Below are 24,934 nucleotides of genomic sequence, written 5' to 3'. Positions count from 1 at the left end.
GACGTCTAACCCTAACACACACCCCACACCCCCCCCCCCGCCCGCATTGGATTCGCCCGCCCCCAGCGCAGCCCCGCGGCACCGGACGGAACCATGGGTAGGGATGGGGGGGAGGGATGGATACAGATATGGACACAAACAGGATAACGGGATAAAGGGATAACAGGGTAAAGGGATAACGGGATAACCGGACATGCCCCCCCCGCCTCCCCGAGCGAAAGAAAAGGAGCCGCCACCTCCTGGTGTTTTGGAGTCTTTATGTGGATATTGAACCCTACACCTTGATCAACCAGAACGATGGATTCTAGCAACTAAAAACCAACCCAAAACCAACCCAAAAGAGAGAAAATCAAGTAAAATCCCAACTTCATATAAAAGCCGCCGGGGGAGGGGTTGGGGGGCCCTGCCAGGCTCCATCCACCCGTCGAGAGCGCGATTCCCAAGGGATTCTTGTCCTCATAGCCCCAGGTAGGAAGAAGGCAAAGGGGGGGACCAATGGTGCCATGGGGGGGGGGCTGAACCGGTGGAGCTCAGCACCATAAAGGGAAGGGTTTGGCCTTCCCCCCCCCGCCCCCCCAGCAACGTTGGACCCTTCCTTTCCTCTTTTCATCGTTTTTCCCCTTTTTGGGGGCTTTTTTTGCATTTCTTTGAACGCTTTTCAGTGCTTTGGGATGGGGCGGGAAAAGGCTTTTGCTGTGCTCTGGTTCTGCACCAAACGGGGGGGGGGGGTGGGGGTGGGTTTGGGGCAAAAACCGGAGAGAAAGGGGCAAGAAAAAAGCATAAAATTAGAGAATATTTAATTTAAAGGATGGGGGGGGGGGGGGCAAGGAAAAAAAAGGGGGAAAACGTGGAAAAGAGAGGGAAAAATCCCAAGTGGGAAGCGCTGCTCCGGCCAGCGCGCGGGGACCTGCGCTCGGGGCGGCTGCTTCAGTACCGGGGGGGGAAAAAGGGGCGTTTGGGGGTGAAGAAGGGGGCCCCCCCCCTGCCAAAGGGGGGTCGGGGCCGTTTCAGGCTATGGAAGGGGTCTCTGCTGCCAAAGGGCTCCCTGGGCCTGAACTCGGTGCGGGGGGTCCTGAGCAGCACCCCCCCCCCCCGGCCCCCAGTGCTTGGGGGGGGGCCCAAAGGCCTTGGTGCCGCTGCCCCCCCGCCAAGGGGGTCCCTGGAGAGGGGCGTCATTGCCACGGCTTCCCGAGAGCGGGATAACGGAGCCGGGGGCTGCTCCCGGGATGCGGCGTGGCCGGAGAAATGCTCCTTGAGTGTCCCTTGGTGGAGGGAGCCGTGCTCCAAAGGGGGGGGCGGCGGCGGCGGCGCGGGGAAGGGCACGGCTCCGTGGTCCCCGGCTGCCGGAGGCTGGGATGGGAACGGGAGGCCGGGATGCTCGCCGGGAACGGGGGGCGGAGGGGGGGGAGCGGGGAAGGGGGGGACCCCGGAGTGCTCCACGCTGGGGGGGGGCAGCGAGAGCGGAGTCGAGGGGGGTTCCTTGGAGAAGGGGCTGCTGTGATCCACGGCCGGCAGGCGATCCCTTGGGAATAAGGCGCCGTGGTCCTTAGGGGGGGGCCCCGGCTCCCGCGGGAAGGGAGTCCCGTGCTCCATGGCAGGAGGTGGGGCCGGTGGGGCCGGTGCCAAGTGATGCTCGAAGGCCGGGCTGAAGCTGTTGCTCCGGAAGTTGGTGCCGGCATCCGGGAATGGCGGCGGCGCGGCCACGTGCTCCTTGTAGGAAGTGGGGAATGGCGCCAGGGCGGGAAGCTCCGAGGGGCCGTTGTCGAAGGCGCTGCCGCCGGTGCTCAGCTCGAACCAGCCCCTGTTGGCCTCTCGCCCGTGGCCTCGGCTGCCTTTGCCCAAGCCCCGGATGGATTCCACCGTCTGGATGGGTTCTCCCGGCATTCCCCGCTTGGAAGCGTTGTGGTAGCCCAAGGTTTCGATGGGAGCCCCTTTCTCCTCGGTGCTGTCGGGGAGGTCCAAGCAGGACGAGGAGACGCGGGTCTCGATGCGGAAGTGCTCCTCCGGTGCCGCTTTGCCTTTGGGATCGCCGCTCTCGGCGCCGGATTTGGGGATGGCAGCAAAATGCTTCTCCTCGGAGGGTTTGCGGGAGGCGTTTTTGAGCATGGTCTTGAATTCCATGGTGGATGTGGTGGAGATGGAGGAAGCCAAAGGTTTCTCGCCGCCGGAAAGGGGGGTTTGGGAAGAGAAGAGGGTCCGGAGGGGAAGGGAGTGGGAAGAGTCCGGGAATTGCTTGGGAGCCAGGCCGGGATGCGCCAGGGCCTTGGGCAGGGCGTTGTGGTTGGAGTCAGGCGGGAAGAAGGCGTCGTTCTTCCCGGGAGAATGGGCTCCATCCGAGGCGGCCTCGCTGCCCCGGAGGCCGTAGCTGCCATAGAGGCCCGGGGATGCAGGCAGGGGGTCGCAGGCCTCGCTCTGCTCCAGGATGGATCTCATGGCGGGAGGGAATGGGGCCTTGAGGCCGAACTCCCTCTGGGTGTAGAGCGGCTGGTATTCCGGCCCTTCGGAAAGCTTCCGGGATTTCAGGATGGATTTGGTGGGTTTCTTCTCCAGGTTGAGCATGGCCGACGGCGGCGGCCCCGAGTACTCGAAGTCGCGGTAATCCTCATCCTCTTGGAAGGACGTGTCCGGATAGAACTTCTCCTGGGAGGAATCCAGCAAGGAGGAAGGGAGCTCCAGGCTCTCCGCAGGCTGCTTGTAGAGCCCGGATGGAGATTCCCTGCCGATCCCAAAGGGCCGGTAGGGATGCACGGAGCTGGAAAGCTCTTGGGAATACCCCTCATCGCGGCTCTGCAGAGGGGACCGGGTGCTGCTGGGGGTAGAAGAGCCCGGGCTCATGATCTTGGACAGCAGGGAGATGGTATCCACGCTGCTGGAAGTGGGTTTATCCATCATCTCGTCCTGCGTGGGGGTCCCGCTCCGCTCGTCCCGCACCGGCGTCCCGTCCACGTTCTCCATGGAAGTGGTGGCGGGAGCGCGCTGGAAGTCGGCCGCGTGGCTTTCCGGGGCCATGCCGGCTCCCAGGCTGCTCAGGATGGGGATGTTCAAGTTGAGGCCGCTAAAGCCCGGATTTCCCTTCAGGAAGTTGTGGATCTTCATCTCCAGGCTGGGAGAAGGCGGCTCCGCTTCCAGCTTGGCTTTGGGAAGCTCCGAGGCTTGAGCCAGGGGGGTTTCTGTTGGCAACAGGGATGAGGGGCTGGGGGGGTGGGAGCTGGGAAAGGCCAAGGAATTGCTTGGAGGCTTAAAAGCGGAGCTGGGCATCCCCGGGGGGTGCCCGATGGGGGCTTTGTTAACGGACGTGGAGGAGACCTCGGCGCTGGAGGAGTTGGGGGAATAAGCGAAGCCTTTGGAGAGGAAGGACTGAGCGCTGGGAGCGGGAACGTTCCTGCCCTTCCCGCCGGGAACGGTGGGGCCGGCTGGAGAGGCCCCGGTGCTCTGGGAAGAGGCTTCGCTGGCTTGAACGGAGCTTCCGGCCACGCTCTGGAGCAGGGAGGACAAACCTGGGAAGGGCAGAAGCCGAGGTGAGGCCTTTGGAACAGCAGCGGCCATAAACTGAGCCCCGAATCCCATCTTCCCAATGGGGAGCCCTGGAGGAGGCTTTGTCCCTGGGGAATGGGGGAGGCTCCATCCCTGGAGCCATCCCAAGGGCACGGCGCCAGCGCGGCCTTGCTCCCCATGGTCCCTATTGCGCAGGGCGAGCACAAAGCCCTCCTGCTCTCCCCAGGGTTCTGGATGGCCCCGGGGTCATGGCGGGTGGATGGAGCCATCCGGGAATCATGGAATGGTTTGGGATGAAGGGATCTTGAAGCTCATCCGGTTCCCGGGGCACCTGCAGCCTAAGAGCCCACCTGTGGCACGTTAAAGCCATTCCCCTTGGCCCCACAGGTCCATCCCGCATGCACTATGTAAGAAATCCCTGGGATTCTGTATCCCCATTGAAGGAATTCTCCCCCCGGATCCGGGATAAGCGCTGCCATTCCCATGCCCTCCGCCCCTGCTCCAGTACCTTGCAAGGCCGGCGCTGTCTGCGGCTGCGTTTTGGACAGAGCTGACAAGATGCTTTCCGGAGTAATTTCCACCTTGGAGAGGATATTGGCCAAGGGATTGGGAGGAGCAGCCGGGGGCGCCAGGGCAGGAGGCTTCAGGCCACTGCTGAGAGCTGTGGGGCTCGTTGGGGTGCCGGGAGAAGGCCTGGAGGCCGGGCTGACACCTAGGACAGAAGGGACACGGCGCTCAGCGCCATCGCTTCGGGCCTCCAAGGATGCTCTTGAGCCCCAAAGGATCCTCTTTAACCCCAAAGGAAGCTCTTTAACCCCAAAGGATGCTCTTTAACCCCAAAGGATGCTCTTTAACCCCAAAGGACGCTCTTTAACCCCAAAGGACGCTCTTTAGCCCCAAAGGACGCTCTTTAGCCCCAAAGGATGCTCTTTAGCCCCAAAGGAAGCTCTTTAACCCCAAAGGACGCTCTTTAACCCCAAAGGATGCTCTTTAGCCCCAGTGGATGCTCTTGAGCCCCAAAGAAGCACGGCGTGAAGGTGAAAGCTGTGGCCAAGGGACCGAAGCAGCTTTGGAAGCAGGAAGCCCAAAGCTTCAGGAGCTCAGCACCCACCTGTGTTCTTCATCACTGAAGTCAAGCTGCTGAGGATGGAACTGATCTTGGCCAGGTCCACGTTGGCCAGGTTGGGCAAGGCAAGAGCAGGGGCCGGAGGGGCGGGCGCTGTCTTCGGGGCCGGAGGGGTCGGGGGGGCCTGGGCTGGTGCCGGCACCGTCACCGTGGTCACCGGGGCCGCTGCCGTGGTGCTGGGCACCGCTTTGGGGATGCTTTCAGGCTTGGGGGGTGCTGGAGCCGTTGGCTTCTCCTTCCTCTCTTCCACTGCAAGGGGAGAAGACGACGCCATCACTTTGGCCATGCAGAGGTGCTTGGGGTAGGGGTTTTCCATGGGATTAGGCCTAATTCATGGAATTAGGAATGGAATCATGGGGTTCTGGAATGGGTTGGGGTGAAGGGACCCTTTCCACTAGAGCAGGATGCTCCAACCTGGCCTTGAACACTGCCAGGGACGGGGCAGGCCCAGCTCCTCCGGGCACCCTGGGCCTCAGCACCCTGCCAGGGCAGAACTTCCCGCTCTCCAACCTAAATTCCCATCGAAACCATGGGATTCCCATCAAAACACAGCCCAAAGTGGGGTGGGAGATGGGAACGGTCATGGCTGCGCTGGCACTTCCCTCCCGGCACCAGGATGCGGAGCAGAAGCCCAACGGCTCCAAACTCAGCTCTCTCTGGTCATCCTCCGCATCCCAAAGGATGCTCCGAGGGGCAATTCCAGCCCCGTTCTCCCACCGTCACCCACCGATGATTTTGGAAGCGTCGTCCTCCACGTCGGAGAGCTCCATGTCCTCCACATCCCGGTTATCCGTCACGGGCTCCGGAGACACCGGCTTGCGGCTTCCGACCGCCGGCGAGCGGGCGTTATCCTCCTCTCCCATCCCTTGGAATGGCGACTCGGAGCCTGTCGGAGAGGGCGCATCCATGCTTGGCGAAGGGACGGGAGACTCCTCCGGATCGGGAAGCGTCGCTTTCAACTGGTCAAGCTTCTTCTTGAGGTTGCTCACTCGGTTGGCAAAGGTTTTGTAAGCCTAAGGAGGAAAGGGCATGGAATGAGCGGCTATTATGGGATGCTTCAGGACGCAGCTTGGGAAGAGCACCTTCAGCTCCTCTGCAGCCAGAGCTCAGCTTTGTCCCGGACCTGCAGGGCAACAGCCGTTAGGAAAAGGGAAGGGAAAACCTTTTCCCAGTGCCTCCATATCCCAAATCCCACTTCCCACCGCTCGCCCCAAGCCCTCCCCAATTCCCTCTTTGTCCCTGCAGTTTGGACGCTGAGGACTCTTTCCCATCCCTTGGGAATCGCAGGAAGCGCAACCCCGTCTCCCTTTGCAAAGCGGCCTGGGTTTGGGGAGCCTCCAACCCCTCAATCCCGCTCTCTTCTCGGAAGCGCTTGGACTTGCAAGGCTTTCCCTTGGGAAGAGGAGGCGATGCACTCACGTTGGCCACCACCTTGACTTCCTTATACTGAGCCTCGTAGAAGATGCCGGCGTTTTCCAAGGCCTCGGTGAGGGAGGGCCCGTTCTTCACTTGCTTGTCCAAGCCGTTGATGAATTCCTCCAGCTTGGAACTGGCTTCCTCAAATTCCTTGGAGAATTTCTTCCCTCCCGTTTTATCTGCAGGGCAAGGAACCAGGAGGCAAAGACCTCAGCAAGGGAAATGCTTCCCAGCCCAATCCCCCCCCGCCCCTTTCCGGCAGGTGAAAGCCATTCCCTGTGTCCTGCCCCCTCCATCCCTGCATCCAACGCCTCCTGGAGCGCCTTTAGGCACTGGAGCTCTCCAGGAGATTCCCGAGGCCAATTCAAGGCCTTTTCCCTTTAACCCAACTCAAGCCTGAACCCGCTGCATCCCATTGGACTCATGGGGGGTGTTCTCCCCTTTGATGGATCCTAATCCACTCCCAATACCAAATCCCACCTGATTTAAGGGATTCGGGATGCTCCAAAGACAACGCAGCCCCTTGGGGAGGGGGTTTGAAGGGCCCAAGGTGCCCCCCTCAAGCTTCACGTTAACACAGGGCGGATGCTCCCGCTCCAGCTCCTGGTCCAAGCTCCAAGGGAGGAGCATCCGGAGCTGGATCTCTTTCCCTGCAGGAAGCGGCGCTTGCTCCGCTCCATGCTCACCTTTCAGACACTTGAGGGTCTCGGTGCTGCACACATCCACGCGCATGGTGGAAAGCTGCTTCTCCTTCAGCTCGATCTGCTCCTCGGAGCGCTTGTACAGGAGCAGCTCCTCAATGAGCGCCTGGGGCTGCAAAGAGAAGGGCAACAAGAGAAGCGGCTCCAGCACGGGCTATGGAAGAGCTGGGAATGGCAGGGAGCTGCTGCCGGAACGAAGCGGGGATCCTGGTGCTTTCCATGGGATCAGGGAAGGGTTGGGGATGAAGGGAGCTTAAAGCTCATCTGGTTCCATGGGCAGAGCAGGTTGCTCCAAGCCCCATCCAGCATGGCCAGGGATGGAGCATCCAAACCTTTTCCATTCAGGCCATCCCAGTGTCCCAGGATCCTCCCAGGGAAGAGCCCAGATTCCATCTCCATCCTCCCTCTATCAGGTTAAAGCCATTCCCCTTATCCTGTCCCTGCATCCAAATCCCTCTCTCCAGGTCTCCCGGAGCCCCTTTAGGCACTGGAGCTGCTCCGAGCTCTCTCCTGAAGGAGCCTTCCCTTCTCCAGAGGGACACCAGCGCTTCCCAACCACCACCACAAGCCCCGGGGCAAGGGGATTCCACTTACCCTGAACTCAGCCACGATCTTGGACTTCAGAGCAGCTTTGGGGTTGGCCGAAGCTGTCGGGGTAAAGACGAAGGTTAAGGGAAAGCAGAAGGCCCCAAAGGGCAGGCCCAAGCAGCAGCTTCACATCAGCATCGAACCAGAGGCTCCTGATCCTGCTCTTCCTGCTTCCAAGCCCCCTTCCATACCCAGCCCTCCGTGCTCTGCCTTTTGGGAAGAGGAACCCCTGCAAGGGTTGATCCAAGAGCTTGATCCAAGGAATCTCCTGGCACTTCCCAAGGGCCAGGCTCAGGGCTGAAGGATGCCCTGGACCCATCCTTTCCTGCCCCAAAGCAGGAGGAGCAGCACGCTGCACCCTTCCGCCATGCTAACGGCAGCACCATTGCGGTTTGGGAAGCAGCTTGGGATGGGAAACCAAGGACTAAACACTTCCAGGCTCCTGGATGATCCTGACGGGGGCACTCCGCAGAGCTTATGGGATGTTCCTCCAGCCCTCAAGGCTTTAGAACACCAGAGCTGAGGGAATCAGAGCATCCCCAAGCGTCTTCCCTGCTCTGGACCTCACTCGTGCTCAGCCCTGCTGCTTTCAGCCCACTTTGCTGCCTCCGATGGGCTCCTCCGTGGCTCTTCCGAGCTCCACCTCCTCTTCCCAACTCCACTCTCCAATCCCTGGCTTTTCCTCCCTGCATTCCTTTAGGATCACCATTTGGAAGCGGGCTTCCAGCACCAGCTCCTCGGGGCGCTCCTGCCTTTAAGCGGCTGGAAGGTGGCCCCTTTGCTCCCGCTTTACTCCTCCATCCCGACCTCCGCTCCGAGAATTCCCACGGGATCCTTACCCGGGGCTTTCTTCCACGCCTTATTCGGTTGCTTGCCGAGAGTTTCTTTCAGCTGCTTCTGAGTTTTGAACGTGGTACCTGGGAAACAGGGCAGGCTTTGCAGGCGGGCAGCCGGGAATTCCCGGGATAACGCTGGCGCTCGGGGGCCCGGCAGTTGGGATGCACATGGGATGCGCCCGCCTCGCCTCCAGCCCTCAACGGGGCCCTGAAGGAAGCAGCAAAGGGGGTTCCTGCCCTTCAAGGGCTTCAGGTTGGGGTCCCTTGGGTACCACTGGAGCCAAACTGCATCTCCAGCCTCGCCTCCATCAAACCTTAGCCCAACCGGTACCCAAAGCAGGCTCCAGAGCAGAGCCAGGGCACTGTGCTCATGGCCTGGAGGAGCCTTTCTCCTTCCCATCCTGCTTCCTCAAGGCTGGAATACCTCCGGCTCCTACGGAGCTGCTTTAGGGATGCACACAAGGAATTGGGCTTCTAAAGGCAGAGGGGCAAAGGGGGAGGAACTTACTCAGAGCCTCCTTTAAGGCCAGGATGGTCTCCTCCGGGTACACATTCCTGTCCTCCCAGATCTTGAAGATCCTTTCGATGGATTTGGACACGGAAGGATCCCTGCAAAGGACAGGAACGCTGCGGGTTTGCCTTACCCGTGCTGGGATTCCTCCCCATTCCACACTGGGAAGAGGCTGGGATTGAAATCCAGGGAGCCTGCAGGTGATGCCCTAAAGGCTAAAGCAGCGCATCCGAGTGCCTGGAATGGCCCAAACACAGCAGGGGCCTTTTTGGGGTTCAACGAGGAGGGTTTCGAGCAGAAGGATCAGCAATAGGATCCTTCAATGGGAAACACCATTGATAGTAGCCAATGCTCCGTGCTTTCCTTATATCCTGTCCTTTAAAACCCCGGATTAAGGAAGATTGCGGAGGGCAGGAAGCAGAGGCAGGGATGGGACGGGGCTCAGCCCACTGGGATCCGCAGCAGGGCCGCATCTTCCCATCCCACGTTATTCCAACCCTGGAACCATGGAACGGGTTGGGGAGCTTCTCCTTCAGATCCCATCCCCATCTCCCCTGTGGCAGGTTAAAGCCATTCCTATTGTCCTGCTCCTCCATCCCTGCATCCAAAGCCCTTTCCTGACGCTTCCCAACTCCCCCCAGGTGAAGCCAAGCTTCCAGGCTGTGTTTTACGGGGCTGGGAGCCCCTTCCTCCTAACCCCCCCCCCAACCCCATGCCACTGCGCTGCCACTCCTGCACCCTTTGAAGCCTTCCCAAGGGATCCCGATCCCTGTTTCCTTCCCGCCGGGCCTCACTTGACCAAGGAAGCGGCTTCGGGAAGCACTTCGGCGAAGGCGTCGCGGAACACGATGGCGTTCTTCCTCTTGCAGTTCTGGATCACGTCGTTGGCCAGGTAGAAGAGGTTCAAGCGATGGGGGAAGGCAGCTGGAGGCAAAGAGACCGTCACGGGGGCATCAAGCGGGAGCGGAGGGAAGCCTTAAAGCAGCCTCCAATGGGACACAAGGAGCCGGGGGCCTCATCCGGCACCCTAAGGAGGAGCAGCGCGGGGGGTGAAGCCAAGCCAAGCCTCCTATGAATGGGGGGGGGGGGGCCTGATCGCTGCCTGCAACAGGAGGATGGAGCCAGGCTCTGATCCCAAGGGATGGGCCAAGAGGGACCGGCCCCAGGGCAGGTGTGGAGGGGGCTGAGGAGCAATTCCTTGCCCCCAAGGGTGCTCCGGCATCGGGAGAGCGCTCTCAGTGCCATGGTGGGGGGGCTGTGGGAGGCGGGAATGGATGAGCTCCAAGGGCTTTTCCATAGGGGAATCCATGATTTTCCGCACGCAATCCTTCCGATGGGTATGAATGGATCCCGTAAGCGCCGCTGGAGCCTTGGAGAAGCCGTTTGCCGCCACGGGATGCCCATCCCCGACTTCGCCCCGCATGGATTTGCCAGCTCGCTTTTTGCCAGAGGGATCCCTCCTCCCGGCCACCAGCATTCCCATTGGAATGGCGCGGGATGAAGGCACCTTACAGCTCATCCAGCTCCACAGGCCTGGACCCCCTGGAAGGATGCTCCGAGCCCCATTGACCACTGCGGGGAAGGGGGCAGCCCCAGCTCCGCCATTCCCAACGCGGAGCTGGGGCTCGAGCAGCTCCCTCCTCCTTCCCAGCCCGTTCCAGCTCCAGCGGGGCCAAAAAGCCGGGAAGGGAGATGCCAGCACCCGCAGCGATGCATTGAAACCCCCGGAATGCTCCCAAAGCACCAAAGGCTCTGCCCAAAGAGCTCCAAATCTTGGGAATTCCGGGGGGCAGCAGCCACTTGATGGGTTCTTTGCATTACAAGGAGCTAAAAGGTGGGGAAGGACCCCAAAAGCAAGGAGGAAAGCAGGGAAGTGGCTCTGCTCCATAGGGATGGAGGGGACATGGGGGGGGGGGGGAGCTCCAGGACAAGAGGATGAGGATGGGTCCATGCAGGAATAGCGGCGAGGTGGGCCCGGGGCAGGATGGAGCCCTCGGGCCTCTTCCCTTCCGCTCTTTAATCCCAGGGTAAACCTAAGGCACCATAAATCACCCCGGGACGCTGACAGGGAAAACGGGAACGGTGTCGCCTTGTCCCCGCTCAATCCCCGTTGGATCTCCATAAACGCTTCCCTAAACCCAGCTTCTTTAGGCCCACGGGAAGAGCCACTTCGGAGGCCCAAACCCCAACGCTGCCCCCCCCGCCCGAGCCCTGGGTCCCTATGGGTCCGGCCCAGCCCCATGGCTCGAAACCCGCTTTAAACCCCCCTCATCCCCCCCCCCCGGGGCCCCGCGCACTCACAGCGGCGCAGCCACTTCATCCAGTGGTAGACGATGGTGCTGTGGTGCCGCTTGTTCTCCAGGCACCATGAGGACAGGCCCTGGATGGACTCCATGGTGTTGGTGACCGCCTGCAGCTTCCGATCGAGCGAGGCCTCCAGCGCGCCCGACGACGACGAGGAGGCGGCGGCGGCCGAGGAGGAGGAGGAAGAGGAGGAGGACGAGGCCCGCCCGCCGCCTCCGCCGCCCGCCGCCATCTTCCCGCCCTGCTCGGCCCAGCCGGGCCCTCCCGGAGCAGCGCTGCCCGCTCCGCTCTCGGCCTTCCTCAGGGGGAGGAGGCGGCAGCGGCCCCGCTGCGGGCTTGGGGAAACCGCGGCGCGAACCCGACGCGATGCCAACGCCGAACGGCTCCGCCCCGACCGCGACCGGTTGCAGCGAGAGCCGCGGGGCCCGTCCCGCTGCCCCGGGGAGGGGGGAGGCGGCGGCGGCGGTCACCGGCCGGCCCCCCCCGCGCGCAGCGCCCGCCCCCCCGCCGCCATTTTGTGCCCGGCTCCCCTCGCACGGGCCGCGGCCGCTCTGCGCATGCGCGGCACCGCCCCTTGGCGCGCTTACACACACATCCCCCCCCCCCCCCTTTCCCCTCCCTCCCGCCCCGACCCCAAGATGGCGGCGGCGGCCGGTATGAGGGAGGCGAGAAGCGCCCCGCGTCCGGGCTTAAAGCGGCTCCGGAGGTGTAAAATAAAGCGATTTATGAAGTAAATTACGAAGAAGGAGCCGGATCCTGCGCTGCCAGAGCCCAACGAGGGGTGCGCACCCCAAAAATCCCCTCAGAAAGCCCCACAGCAGCAGGTACCCCCCCCCTTCCCCTCAAGTTTAACCCGGAGCGGGGGCTTTGCATTAAAAAATAGGTCTTTAATGGCGGAGGGGGGGCTCAATCCGTGCCCTCGAGCACGGACTCGCTGAGGGCCAGGTCCCAGTAGTGCTCGGCCCCGTGCTTCTTGAAGTGCTCCCGCGCCATGTTCTCCGTGGGGCACTGCTTGAACTTCATCTCGCCGAAGCTGCGGTCCTTGGCCGTGCCCTGGGGGGGGGGAAAGGGATGGATCCCGTGGGGAAGGGATGGATCCCGTGGGGAAAGGATGGATCCCGTGGGGAAAGGATGGATCCCGTGGGGAAGGGATGGATCCTGTGGGGAAGGGATGGATCCCGTGGGGGAAGGGATGGATCCCGTGGGGAAGGGATGGATCCCGTGGGGAAGGGATGGATCCCGTGGGGAAGGGATGGATCCCGTGGGGAAGGGATGGATCCCATAGGAAGGGATGGATCCCGTGGGGAAGGGATGGATCCCGTGGGGAAGGGATGGATCCCGTGGGGAAGGGATGGATCCCGTGAGGGAAGGGATGGATCCCATAGGGAAGGGATGGATCCCGTGGGGAAGGGATGGATCCCATAGGGAAGGGATGGATCCCATAGGGAAGGGATGGATCCCGTGGGGGAAGGGATGGATCCCGTGGGGGAAGGGATGGATCCCGTGGGGAAAGGATGGATCCCGTGGGGAAGGGATGGATCCCGTGGGGAAGGGATGGATCCCGTGGGGAAGGGATGGATCCCGTGGGGAAAGGATGGATCCCATGCGGAAGGGATGGATCCCGTGGGAGAGGATGGATCCCATAGAGAAAGGAGGCTCCAAGGGGGGGAAGGGGACGGGGTGCGGGGGGGGGGGGGTTGAGGGGCTGTTGGTGACGGGAACGCAGGGAATCAAATGATCCCAGCTGCTTGGGATGGATGAGGTTTGGGATGGCCACGATCCTCAAGCTCATCCCATTCCCACCCCTGCCCCCCAGCAGCCGCTTTGTCTCCCTTCCCAAGGCTCGGAATAGGGCTCCCACGGGAACACCAGCTCACCTCCCACACCAGCGAGCATTTGTTCGTCTTCTTCACAGCCTCCTCGTCGGACTCCTCCTCATCTGAAAACCAAGCCCCAAAGCAGCCAAAAGCCATGAATTTCACCCCAAAAAGAGAGGGGGGGAAGGGGGGGGGGCACCCCCCCCCCCCACGCACCCTCTCCTTTGGTGGCCGCGGTTTGCTCATCCCACTTGATCCGATGCAGCATGAGCCGCTTGAACTTCTTCTGTGCTTTGGGGCCTGGCAAAGAACCGGGAATTGGGACCCGGAAAAGAAGCGGGAATTAGGACCCGAAGGCACCTGCAAGCTCCTCCCGGTTGCCCTGGGAATGGCGGCGTTCCAAGGCCTCACCTCCTTCCACCACCACCACGTTGACGTCCTTGTGCAGCACCACCACCCCGCTCAGGTAGAGCTGCCCCGCGTTGGCCTCGATCTTGAACTTCTTGGCTGGGTTGCTCAAGTTCCGGACCCTGCCGATGGGAAGCGTTGGCCCGGCTCCCTCGGGATGAGCCCCATCCCGGCCCCCCCCTTCCCTTTGTGGCCATTGAGGGCAGCTCGGCCAAGCAGGGAAGCGTCAGACCCAGCGGCAAGGCTCTGAGGTGGAGCCCTGGCTTCCCAAAGTGGGAGGCGCGGATGCCGGAGCCGCGTTCCTTAGGGATGGAGGGCGCTCAGCCTCACCTGTACACCGCGATGTGAACCCCCTGCGAGACGTCCTCCTTCAGCTTCTTCACCTTCTTGGCTTTCCGCTGCTCGGCCGTCAGCTTCCGCGCGGCGTTGGCCTCCTCGTGCGCTCTGCACGCACACACAGGGATGCGGCAGGCACCGAACCCCCCCGCATCCCAAAGCAGCCCCAGTTCATCCTTGCTGGAAGGCTCAGGAACAACAGGGATGAGCCCCATGGGAAGCGGGATCCCTCCCTCCAGCAGCCCCAAAGGGCTCAAACCAGCCCCACCTTTCCTCCGTCACTTCCCAACTGCATCCCAAAAGGACCCGAAAACCCCATCGTGCCACCTACTTCTGCCTCTTGGCCATCTGGGCCCGGACGTGCGCTTCCACTTTGGTTGGATCCTGGACCGCTTCCGTGCCCAAAACTCGCATCAAGTTGGAGATCCGGACTGCAAGGGAATGGGAAGGGAGGTTCCAAAGGTTCCTGGGGCTTTGGGATGATGCTTTCATGGCCCACGGCCCCCATGGCCTCACCTTTGGGCTCTGGAGGCGGCATCAGGCCCAGCCTGACCTTCTCCTGCAGCTCCTTCTGGGCCTCCCTGCGTGTCTGCCGCCGCAGCTTCTTCTGCTCCTTCTTGGTTAAATAAACCCCTAAAGTCACGGGGGTGTCGCTGTCCACTGCGGGCAGAACCAAGGGATGGAGAATGGGAAGCGGCACGGGAAAACCGGGAACGCCCAGGGAATGGGGGGAAAAAGGAGCGGGGTCTGGGATTGGAAAGGGAAATGTGGGCTCCAGCAGCAGAGGGATGCGGAGCTGTTGGAGCAGCTCCCGTAGGAGCCAGGCTGGAGAAGCCTGTTGGAGCAGCTCTGGTGCTGGAAACCTGGAGAGGGGCTTGGGATGCAGGGATGGAGGGGCAGGATAAGGGGAATGGCTTTAACCGGTGGAGATGGGATGTGAGGAAGCTGTTCCCTATGAGGATGCTGAGGCAGGGGCCTGGTTAAGAGCAGGTCGATGGGAACTGGGGGTACCTGGTGGGTTGAGCTGGGCCGGGTGCTCCACGAGGTTTGTGATCCCAAAGTACTCATCCCTCTTGGAAGACGTTCCGCCTTTCCTAGGAGGGAAAGGCCTGGGGGTCACTGCAGAGCTCCCATAGCCTCAATTCCCGACTGCCCTTAGGAAACACAAGCCATGGGCAGGGAATACAGCTCCAGGCACAAGCTCATCCCTGGCAGTGCTCAAGGCCAGGCTGGACACAGGGGCTTGGAGCAAGCTGCTCCAGTGGAAGTTATCCCTGCCCGCGGTAGGGATTGGAGCTGGATGAGCTTTAAGCTCCCTTCCAACCCAAACCATTCCAGTCTAGGAATTCTGGGCCAAAAACCATTCCGCTCCCAACAGGCACCTGGGAGGACACGGTTGAAGAGCACCAAGCCCATCAGCCCCCAGCAAGATCCACATCACCCCATGGAGCTCCTCCCGGAGACCGCGATCCCAACCTCTGGAATGAGCCACTCACAGGTCGAGGCCGTTGGGGATGATGTAGGAATCCCACCACTCGATCTCCGGGATCTCCCCTTCCTTCAGCTCCTTCTTGGGGGTGATGAGAGCCAGCTTGGTGGACGTGTGGATCCCAGTTTTCCTGGCAGCCTGGGAGATCTCGGCCTGCAGCTTCTCCAGTTGAGCCTGAGCGCACGGAGAGGGAAGGGGCACGTGAAGCTCGTTCCCAATGGCTCATCCCTCATCCAAAGCCCCTTGAAGCACCGGAGCGGGCTCCGGGCTCTCCCCTTACGGAGCCTTCCCTTCCTCCCCAAGCTGAGCTCCCCCTGCTCTCCGAGCGCATTCCCGGTACCTTGGTCCTCAACCTTTGGGCTATTTTCTCAAATTTGCCTTTTTCATGGAATTTAAAGGTTCGTTTCTGCCGCTGCGCCGGGGTGATGGAAACGCGGGGGTCGAAGTAGGTGTTGGATTCCAGATCTTCGGAAGGCTTCTCCTTCAGCTGCTGCTTGAACTGCTCCCTCTTGACCGCTCGGATGTTGGCCTTCAGCGTGGGCATGCGGTGCGTCAGCTCGATCTCCTTGCCGCTGGCGTCCACCGTCCGGCCCTGCTCGTCCAGGATCAACGGGGTGGGCTTGGTCTGATCCTTCAGCTCCACTTTCCTGCGGCCAACACATTGGAATGCCCTGGAATTCCCGAGAGTCGCCATCCCTGGAAGCGCTCCCGTGCCCTCGGGGGCCATGGAAGTGTTGGGAATGCTGGGAGTGGATGAGCTGAAAGCTCTTAACTGCGTGGCAAGTACCCAACCAACCAACCCCCCCCGAGAGCTCATTGAGGCCACCAGAAAGGACTCAAATCCCACAGCGTGGCCATTGGGAATTCCACCCAAGGATGGAGCCAATCCCATTTCCCTCGCTTCAGATGGAACTCGGCCCTATGAAAGCCACTGCCGGTGATCCAACCCCCCCGTTAGCCCTCCCATGGCATTCCAGAGCGGGATGGAGCAGCGGGCACGGGGGACTTACGGCGGCGCGATGCCCATGGCGTGCAGGTTGGCCAAGCCCACCATGTTGGCGTTGCCGATGAGCCCGGGCTTCAGGGCCAACTGTGCCTGGATGCGGGCCTGGAGCTCGGCGGCTTTCCTGGCCTTCTCGATGGCGTCGTTCATGAAGGTGGCCGCCTGCGAGGGCTGGATGGTGTTGCCGATGGGGAGCCGCTCCGATTGGGATGAAGAGGAGAGTTTGGGCTGCGGGCAGAGAAGGAGCTGTCGGGGGGCGGGTGCCGGGGGAGGCGGCTGCCGGGGGGGATGCGCCGCGGCTCCCAGCCGTACCTGCGGCGTCGGGGGGCTGATGAAGCTCAGCTGCTTCTTCCTCTCCTCTATCTGCCGCGTGGCTGCCTCCATCATCTGCTTGATCTGGAAGGGGAGAAGCGGGCCCTGAGCCTTCCTCCCTTCCAAGCCCAGCCTGGTGGGCCCAGAACCCCAGCATCCAGCCCCAATGCAGCCTCGAGGAGCCAGGCTTGTGCATGGAGGACCCCCAAGCCCTCCTCGCTTGAAGCCTTCCCATCACCGTGGCCCCAGCGCGCACGCGGCGGCGGGGCGGGAGGTGAAAGCACCCGGCCGTGGCCGGAATTCCAGGCGCGTGGATTCCATCCTGACCCACGCAGGGATGGACGATGGCGGCTCGGGCTCACCTGAAGCTTGGTCAGCATTCCCGGGCTCTCCGATGGGGGACCCGGGATAACTTCCGGCTCATCCTCCACCTCCTCGAAGCGCGGGATGCGCCGCTTCTTCACCCCGGAGGATTCCTTGGATACCTCGGAGTCGTCGCCGAACACATCCTGATGGAAAAGGAGACAAGGGGCGAGCTGTGGTTAACACCAAAGGGCTCCTCCTCCTGGCCACATGGGAAAGCACCGCATGGAGCGGATCCGGCCCCTCGGGGTGCCTTGGAATTGCCAGGGCAGTGCTCCCAGGTATTCCCATGAGTCCCGCACCAACGATGATCCATGGAAAAGGAGGAGGGAGGCTTCACAGGGATGGCTGGGTCTATGCCAAAGCCACCCTCGGTCCCTGCTGCTCAGAGGGGTTTCCAGCCCTCAGAGACGCTCAGCACCCGGGAGAGAGCATCCCAGAGCCAAGCCGATGGGAATAAAGCGGTTTCCAGGTTGGAATCCCAGCCTGGGCTGGCTTGGAAGAGACCTCAAAGCTCATCTAAAGGCAGGGCAGGGCCCCCTTCCACTGGTGCAGGATGCTCCGAGCGCCTGTGACCACCCTGGCCTTGAACACTGCCAGGGATGGGGCAGCCTCAGCACCCTCCCAGGGAAGCTGCAGGCTCAGACCCCAGCTCCAGCTCCCCTCTGGCAGGATAAAGCCATTCCCCTTGGCCAGCTCCTCCATCCCTCGTCCAGGCTCCCTATGGAGCCGCTCCGAGCTCTTCCCGCAGCTTCTCCTCTCCAGCGCCGTCAGAGGCTCGGCTGACGGCGTCCTCCCCCTGCCACCACCTCTGCATCCCCAGCCCTGAGACAGCTCCGGCCGGCCCCGGCGGCCTCCGCAGAGGCAAAGGGGAGCCGAAGGCCCGCGCTGGGAGGCCGCGGCGCTGCTTGACGGCGTCCGGGTCAAGGTGGGCGATGGGAAGAGCAGATCCGCAGCGGTTGCCGTCAGCCGCACGCCCTCCTTCGCTACAAGGCCGCTTCCTCAGGCGCTTCGGGGGAACACCTACAAGTTCAAGAGAAAGGACTCGCCCATAGTATAAGGGGTGGGAAGCGCTTCCTGAAGCATCCCGAGCCGGCCGCTACCCCAGGGCGCTTCAACCGAGGAGCGCGAGGCCGTCAGGATGAATCCACCCCGGTGGGGAGCCGAGATCGCAGGGTGCGAAGCACAAAGGGAGCTCCGAAACCTGCCCCGCGGCGGCTGCTCCGGGAGTCGAGCCCCAAGAGAGCATCTCCAGCAGGTGCCATTGATGCAGGGCCCGTGTTAGGACCTCCGAGGATGGGAGCGGCGGAGAGGAGGAGGAGGATTGGAGCCAAGAGGTGAGGCTGGAGCCGTTCTGCTGCTGCTGGGAAGCGGAGGACGCCAAGAGCCCTTTGGGGGCTCCTCCTGCACACGCAGCCCCTCTGTGCCGTGGCCCCGAGGAACAGGAGAGGAACCAGAGCCCCAGCGTGGGCGCAGGAAGAGGGGGAGCGGAGCTCAAGGTGGGGACGAAGGGATCGGGGCTGGGGCTGCTGATGGGGGCTCTCCATCACCTCCAGAGCACTGAGGAGCAGGAACTGGGCCTTGTGCTGCCGCCGCCGCCTCCTGGACCGCAGCAGGCGGGAACCGGTGCCCGGCACTGGGTAAAGAGGGAGGAAAAGGCCAGGCCCTCCCAGGAGCGCCTGAGCAGAGCCGGATGCGCGCTGGGATTATCCCTGAGGTGACCGTGGCCGGGCAACAGGGAAGCAGCTTCCCCCGGGAATGTGAACTGGGAGCAGCGGAGAGCGGCCCCTGTTCGCCTCGGCAAGGTTGGAATTCCACAAGATGGGAAGCGAAGGCTTCCCGAGAAGAGAGGAAAGGAAAAGCGGTTGGGATGCGCGAGACTTCCCCCCCTCCATGGCAGGGGCGGAGAAACAGCAGAGAGCTCCTAAATCTTGGATCCGGATCAGGGAATTCCAGCCTGGATGGGTGGGAAGAGGCCTGAAAGCTCATCCAGTTCCATGGAGCAGGGGGCTCCAAGCCAGGAATGGGGCAGCCAAACCCATCCCAGCTCCTCAGCATCCTCACAGGGAAGAGCCTCAGAGCTCATCCCAATCCCCCCCCATTGCTTCCTGATGGAAAACCAGGAATGAAACCCCTTCAAGACCAGCGACCACGGAGCCCTATTGGGAAGAGCCGTTGGGAAGAGTGGTGGGAGCATCGCATCCCGGGCAAACCTCGTGCCGGCGACACAAAGGAGATGAGGCTGGAAGGAAGGGATGAGCCAAGGGGAGACTGGGAAAAAAGCGAAGGAAAAGCACGGGAAGGGGAAGGCTCCCCCTGTTCCTCATGGAAAACCAGAGTCTTTCCTCTTGAACTTGAAGCATTCCAAGCTGGGACCCAGCGCTGCCTCCAGGCCACCGCTCCATAGGGAAAGCCCCGCTCCGCAAAGGAATCCATAAGGAATAATCACCTTCAGCTCCCGCTTGCGGTTCCGGTCACTGTTGGCTTTGGAATGCCGGGAGCTTCGCCCTTCTTCCACAGCTTCAAAGAGCTTGTCCACAAAGCGCAGCGTGGACTCGTCCAGGAAGGGTTTGAGGTGGTCTGGAAAAGAGGAGGAATCCGGTGAGGAAAAGGGGGGGACTGAACCTGACTACTCCGGGATCCGGGAATGCACAAATCCGGCTCCAACTCGCAAGCAGAAAGCACCAAAAAGGGCAAAATCCTCATTTCCAGCTGCTTTAGGACATAAAATCCCCGTTCCCTTAACGCATTCCAATGCTTCCCAGCCAGCCCGAGCCGGAATCCCCCCCCGCGCGGTCAGGATGCGGCCCCCAGCCCCTACCCGCGGCCTTCTTCTTGTCCATGCCCTTCCCCACGCAGTTGAGGGCGGCCGTGACCACGGTGGGCTCCGAGAAGCCCAGGACTCGCTTCACCGTCTTCTCGATCCAGGGCTTGAGCTCGTCCAGCTCCCGTTTGGACAGCGCCATGGCGGCCAGCACCCAAAGGGCCTTATCCTGCTCGGACCTGGCAAGAGAAGGGCCCGACCCACTCAAGCATCCAAGCAGTCAGGGATGTTTAATGACACCCCCCCCCCCCCCCCGTTCCAATCCCATTGGGAAGCGGGACAGAATCCATTCAGGAAGCAGGGAGCTCCCCCCCGGCACCTTCCACCCGAGCAGGGAGCTCCGAGCCCCGTCCAGCCTGGCCTGGACACGGCCAGGGATGGGGCAGCCGCAGCTTCCCTATGGAGCAGCGGGGAACGGAGCGGCTCCGGCCCCGGCGCTCCCTGAGGGCCCGGCGGCCACTGAAGCGCCTTCCCCCGCCGCTGGAGCCGGGAACCGCGGGGCCCGGCGCGGCCTCCCCCCAGCCCGGAGGGACCGAGAGCTCCCGCTGCCCTCCTCCCCGCTCCATTCCCGGCCCCATTCCCGTTCCCGGTCTCTCACCGGGCGCGGCCCGGCCCCGCTCGGCGGCCCCTGACGGCAACGGCACGTCGCGGCGGAACCGGAAATGACGACGCGGCGCCTGCGCGCTGCAGGGGATGGCGGGAAAGTGGGCGGGGCTGTGAGCGCACGCAAGAGGACGCCGTGTCCCCGCTGAGGGGCGTTGCCTCGTGCGGTGATTGGTGGACGGAGGCCGACGAGCGTGGCCTGATTGGCTGGTAACGACCAGTCCCGCCCACCCCCACGATTGACAGCGCCCCCGCCCAATCGCTGCTCCCCGCGGCGATGACGACAACCGAAGGCGCTGCGAGGGAGAAGGAGCCTTTATTGCGGCCGCCATTAACAGCCCAGCCACGGGTCCTGCCGGTTGCTCCGCGCCAGGAACGCGATCTTGCGGCCCATCTCGGCGCAGTACACCCGCCGGCACGCCTCGTAGGCCAAGCGCTGCCGCCGCCGGCACGGCTTCTCGTAGTAGCGCCCGCGGCGCACGGTGTCCACCAGCCCGTCCTGCGTCAGGATCCTGCGGGGCGGAGAGGAGCCCTTAAAGGCAGCGGCTCCGGAGCCAACCGGGGCTCGGCCCCTGCAGCCCCCTCAGGCCCTCACCTATTGAGCGCGCCGTAGGCCGCCTCCACGTTGCCGTTCTGGACCATGACGGTGCGGCCCCAGAACCGGAGGTGATTCGCCATGGCCGCGCTGCACCGGGGAGCGGGGCTGGAGCGGTGGGGCCGGGGATGAACCGCAGCTCCCCCCCACCCCGCCGTCCGTGAACCTCCCCCCGTGCCACCGGCGGAACCCGGCTCCGGTGCCGCCGAGCTGTGGCTCCACTCACCGCGACCGACCGGCAACCGGAAGTGACGTCGACGTCGCGACAAGCGCTGGGCGGGGCTTATGGCGCATGGACGTAGGGGGCGGGGCTTAGGGCAAGGGGGCGGGGCTTGTCCCGCGGGGAAAGGTCAGCGCTCGGGGGAAGGTCACGGGGTCAGAGGTCACCATTGGGGCGCTGGGGGGGGGTTCGGCCCTTCCCCCCTCTCCCCCCCATTGCTTCCGGTGGGGGAGGGGCAGTGGGGTTACCCCCCCCCCCAGCACCACATTGGGGGGGTCCTGCCCCTCCCCCCTGCCCCGGTCACCAAATCCCCATTAAATCGGAAAATACCCCAAAAAAAGGCCAAAAAGTGGGAAATGGGGGGGGGGGGAGGGGGGGGGTCACGCATCGGGGGTCGCGCTGCGGGGGGAGGGGCGGCGGCGGCGGCGGGGGGGGGAGGGGCCCGGTTTGGGGGTCACGTGGGGGAACCAGGCCCGGAGCATCCCCTCCACCTGCAGCAGCGTCGCCAGGTACCGAGAGCTGTGCGGTCAAGAGAGGGCGTCAGGGAGGCGGGGAGGCGCCCCCTAGCGGGCGGGGGGTCCCCGGCCCCATAGAGGGGCTATGGCGGGGGGGGGGGGCAGCGCTCACCCCATGTGGGGCTTCTGCAGGACCCCGATGATGCGGTGGAGCCGGTCCATGGCCAGGCTCTGCTGGAAGGTGCTGAGGCCTGGGGGGAAAGGGGGGAAAAGGGGGGGAAATGAGAGGAAAAAGGGGGGAAAGGGAGGGAAAAGGAAGAAAAAGAGGGGGAAAGGGAGGAAAAAAGGGGGAAATGAGGGGAAAAGGGGGAGAAAGGGAGGAAAAAGGGAAAAAAGGGAGAAAATAGGGAGGAAAAAAGGGAGAAATGGGGGGAAAAGGGGAAAAAAGGGAGGAAAATGGGAAAAAAGGGAGAAAATAGGGAGGAAAAAAGGGAGAAATGGGGGGAAAAGGGGAAAAAAGGGAGGAAAATGGGAAAAAAGTGAGGAAAAAAGGGGGTAAGGGAGAGAAAAGAGCCAGCAAGGGAGGAAAGTGGGAAAAAAGAGGGAAAAGGGGAGGGAAAATGGGGGAAAAGGGGGGAAAGGGAGGGAAAACAGGCAGAAAGGGAGGAAAGTAGGAAAAAAGAGGGGGAAAGGGTTAAAAAAGTGAGGAAAATGGGGAAAAAGTGAGCAAAAGGAAGAAAAAGGGAAGAGGTGGGAAAAAAGGTGGGAAAAGGGGGAAAAAGGGAGGAAAAGGGGGAAATGGGGAAGAAAAGTGGGAAAAAAGTGAGGAAAAAGGGAAAAAAGTAGGGAAAAGTGGGAAAAGAGAAGAAAAAGGGAGGAAAAAAGAATGAAAGGAAATAGGAGAGAAAAAGAAATGGGGGAAAAGGGGAAGAAAGGGAGGAAATTGGGAGAAAACAGGGAGAAATGGGGGGAAAGGGGCAAAGAGAGAGGAAAATGGGAAAAAGGGGAGGAAAAAGGGGGGAAGGGAGGGAAAACGGGCAGGAAGGGAGGAAAGTGGGGAAAAAAGAGGGGAAAAGGGGGGAAAAGTGAGCAAAAGGGAAGAGAAACGGGGGGAAAGGGGGAAAAAAGGGAGGAAAAGGGGGGGGGGGGCACCCACCTCTGTGGAACCGCCCCCGCTGGAGCCCCTCGAGCAGCTCCTGCAGGGGCCGGATGAAGCCCCCGAGCTCCTGGCACTGGGGGGGAGCAGAGGCAGAGCTGGGCCCAAAGCGTGCGGGGAGGGGGGGTCCTTGTGCCCCCCCCCCCCCAATCCCCCCCTCCCCCCCCCCCCCGTCGGTTTTCACCCCAAATCCTCACTTTTTGGGCAAAGACGCGATCGGCATCGCTGGGGGGGAGGGGCCGCGGCTTCCCCCCTGCCCCTTTCCGGGGCCGCTTCGCGGTGCACGGGGATGGGGGGGACCCGGGGGGGCCTCGTCCCGGCCCCCCCCGGCGCTTGGAGCCGCGCTCAGGGGTGGGAGGGGTCGGGACGGGGCCGCCTCCCTCAGCCTCGCTGTCGGAGCGGGGGGAGCCGCAGGAGCAGGCGCGGGGGGGAGGCTCCATGGGGGGGTTCAGCTCCGTTGGGAAGAGGCTGCGGGGTGGGGGGGGAGGGAAAAAAGGGGGAATTTGGGTTAAAACGGGAAGGGGAAGCGCAGGGGGACCCCCCCCCCCATTGCACCCCCCGATGGGATCCCCATTGCCAGGGCCGGACTCGGACAGCCCCCCCCCCCCCCGGTACTCCCGGTACCGGGACCTTCCCCCCTCTTCCTCCCTGGTCCCCCCGCGTGCGTGCTGCAGGTACCGGTATCCCCATCCCGGTACCGGTATCCCCATCCCGGTACCGGTATCCCTATCCCGGTACCGGTATCCTCATCCCGGTGCCCCTATCCCGGTACCGGTATCCCCATCCCGGTACCGGTATCCCCATCCCGGTACCGGTATCCCTATCCCGGTACCGGTATCCTCATCCCGGTGCCCCTATCCCGGTACCGGTATCCCCATCCCGGTGCCCCTCTTCCTGTATCCCGGTACCGGTATCCCTATCCCGGTACCGGTATCCTCATCCCGGTGCCCCTATCCCGGTACCGGTATCCCCATCCCGGTACCGGTATCCCCATCCCGGTACCGGTATCCCTATCCCGGTACCGGTATCCTCATCCCGGTGCCCCTATCCCGGTACCGGTATCCCCATCCCGGTGCCCCTCTCCCTGTATCCCGGTACCGGTATCCCCATCCCGGTACCGGTATCCCCATCCCGGCGCCCGTATCCCGGTACCGGTATCCCGATCCCGGTGCCCGTATCCCGGTACCGGTATCCCCATCCCGGTGCCCCTCTCCCTGTATCCCGGTACCTGTATCCCGATGCCGGTTTCCCGCTGTCGCTGCTCCCGCTCTCGTTGTTCCCGTCCCGGTCCCACCCGGCTTGCGCTGGCCCCACGCGGACACGTGCGCGGCCGCACGTGCCTCCCGCCGGGCCCCGCCCACCCCGTTCGCCCATTGGCTCCCGCGCCTCAGTAGCGGGCGGAGCCTCCGCTCCGAACCACGCCCCCTCGCTCCTGGTTGGCCGGCGCTGCCCAATGCGGAGCCGCCCCGCAGCTGATTGGTCGGGGGGGCGGGGGAGGGGGTCAGCGGCCACGCCCCTCCATGTGGTAACACAGGCTCCGGGCTGCGTGCTTCGGCTCCGCCCCCTTTCCCCCCCTCCCCGCTGCCTCCCACCAATGGGCGACGACCTTGGCGCACGTCACGGCCAATAGGGAAGGAGAGGCGGGGCGGGACGAGGTTACATAATGACGAGGGGGCGGGAGGGCGCGCGGGCCACCACGTGGAGGGGAGTGGGCCTTTGTGACGTCACTGAGAGGAGGGGCGTGGTCTGGACCGTGGGGGCGTGGCTTGGAAAGGGGCGTGGCAAAGGGGGCGGGGCGAGAGGAGCCAGTGCAGGGGCCCCCCCCCAGGTCCCCCAACTCCACAGCAGCCCCCCCAAATCCCCCCGTGTCCCCCCCCCATGGCCCTGGGGATGGAGCCCCCCTCCCCGTTCCCCCCCCCGGGGTTATTTAAACCCGGTCCGGTCTCCCCTCCGCCCCCCCCCCGCCATGCATCCGGTGCTGCTGCTGCTTCTGGGGGCCCTGGCCCCTGCCCTGCCCGCCGGTGAGTGCCCCCCCCCCTCCGGTCCCCCCAATGCAGGGACCCCCGCTTGGGGACCCCATTGATGGGCTTGGGGGGGCCCCCCCCCCAACGTCTCTGTTCCCCCCCCACAGGTCCCCATTGGGCGTACGAGGGTGAGTGGGGCCCCGGACCCACACCAGCACCCCCAAATGGGGGGGGGGGGGGAGATGGATGGGTGCAGCCCCCCCAAGCCCCTCACCCCCTTCCCATAGGGCTGGGTGCCCAAACCCCCCCCATATCAGAGGGACATTGATGGGTGCCCCCCCTTTGGCTCCCCCCCCCCGACTTCTTTGGGTCCCCCCAAATGGGAGGTGGGTGCTTGGGTGCCCCCCCCCTC

The 24,934-nt window shown here is 63.2% G+C and overlaps 4 protein-coding genes across 7 annotated transcripts; all 4 read right to left on the bottom strand.

Moving 5' to 3' along the window:
* Positions 1–237: 237 nt before the first annotated feature.
* Positions 238–11,342, bottom strand: RPRD2 (regulation of nuclear pre-mRNA domain containing 2). 2 transcript variants are annotated; one of them, XM_080634808.1, is made up of 11 exons: positions 10,975–11,342; positions 9,468–9,597; positions 8,671–8,771; positions 8,166–8,243; positions 7,333–7,385; positions 6,724–6,850; positions 6,041–6,216; positions 5,349–5,634; positions 4,607–4,870; positions 4,004–4,207; positions 238–3,497 (listed from the first exon to the last, which is right to left on the bottom strand). In XM_080634808.1, the coding sequence occupies exons 1-11, from the start codon at positions 11,207–11,209 to the stop codon at positions 928–930; spliced, it is 4,224 nt and encodes a 1,407-aa protein (XP_080490934.1). In that variant the 5' UTR covers positions 11,210–11,342; the 3' UTR covers positions 238–927. The 2 variants fall into 2 exon arrangements, with proteins under 2 accessions (XP_080490934.1, XP_080490935.1); XM_080634809.1 differs by lacking the exon at positions 8,166–8,243.
* A 501-nt stretch (positions 11,343–11,843) lies between these two features.
* On the bottom strand, positions 11,844–20,248 carry PRPF3 (pre-mRNA processing factor 3). 2 transcript variants are annotated; one of them, XM_080634764.1, is made up of 16 exons: positions 20,128–20,248; positions 19,527–19,708; positions 19,155–19,285; positions 16,705–16,851; positions 16,343–16,426; positions 16,038–16,258; positions 15,368–15,674; positions 15,035–15,201; positions 14,550–14,632; positions 14,055–14,198; positions 13,870–13,969; positions 13,533–13,646; positions 13,206–13,324; positions 13,011–13,094; positions 12,855–12,916; positions 11,844–12,030 (listed from the first exon to the last, which is right to left on the bottom strand). In XM_080634764.1, exons 2-16 carry the CDS (start codon positions 19,669–19,671, stop codon positions 11,884–11,886), a joined length of 2,055 nt encoding a protein of 684 aa, XP_080490890.1. In that variant the 5' UTR covers positions 19,672–19,708; positions 20,128–20,248; the 3' UTR covers positions 11,844–11,883. The 2 variants fall into 2 exon arrangements, 1 of the variants encoding a protein (XP_080490890.1); XR_013958534.1 differs by having other exon boundaries at positions 11,953–12,030; positions 13,011–13,120; positions 13,207–13,324.
* A 63-nt stretch (positions 20,249–20,311) lies between these two features.
* On the bottom strand, positions 20,312–21,048 carry MRPS21 (mitochondrial ribosomal protein S21). Its single transcript, XM_080634767.1, has 2 exons — positions 20,728–21,048; positions 20,312–20,644 (listed from the first exon to the last, which is right to left on the bottom strand). The coding sequence occupies exons 1-2, from the start codon at positions 20,808–20,810 to the stop codon at positions 20,464–20,466; spliced, it is 264 nt and encodes an 87-aa protein (XP_080490893.1). The 5' UTR covers positions 20,811–21,048; the 3' UTR covers positions 20,312–20,463.
* Positions 21,049–21,229: 181 nt separating this feature from the next.
* On the bottom strand, positions 21,230–24,387 carry CIART (circadian associated repressor of transcription). Of its 2 annotated transcripts, XM_080634766.1 has the most exons (5): positions 23,787–24,387; positions 22,756–23,026; positions 22,559–22,634; positions 21,575–21,653; positions 21,230–21,466 (listed from the first exon to the last, which is right to left on the bottom strand). In XM_080634766.1, exons 1-5 carry the CDS (start codon positions 23,930–23,932, stop codon positions 21,328–21,330), a joined length of 711 nt encoding a protein of 236 aa, XP_080490892.1. In that variant the 5' UTR covers positions 23,933–24,387; the 3' UTR covers positions 21,230–21,327. The 2 variants fall into 2 exon arrangements, with proteins under 2 accessions (XP_080490892.1, XP_080490891.1); XM_080634765.1 differs by having other exon boundaries at positions 22,559–23,026.
* Positions 24,388–24,934: the final 547 nt, after the last annotated feature.

This window comes from Psittacula echo (assembly GCF_963264785.1).
Source record: "Psittacula echo genome assembly, chromosome: 26".
Taxonomy (NCBI): Eukaryota; Metazoa; Chordata; class Aves; order Psittaciformes; family Psittacidae; genus Psittacula; species Psittacula echo.
The sequence above is the reverse complement of the archived record's forward strand: the minus strand, read 5'-3'. Positions and strand labels throughout refer to the sequence as shown.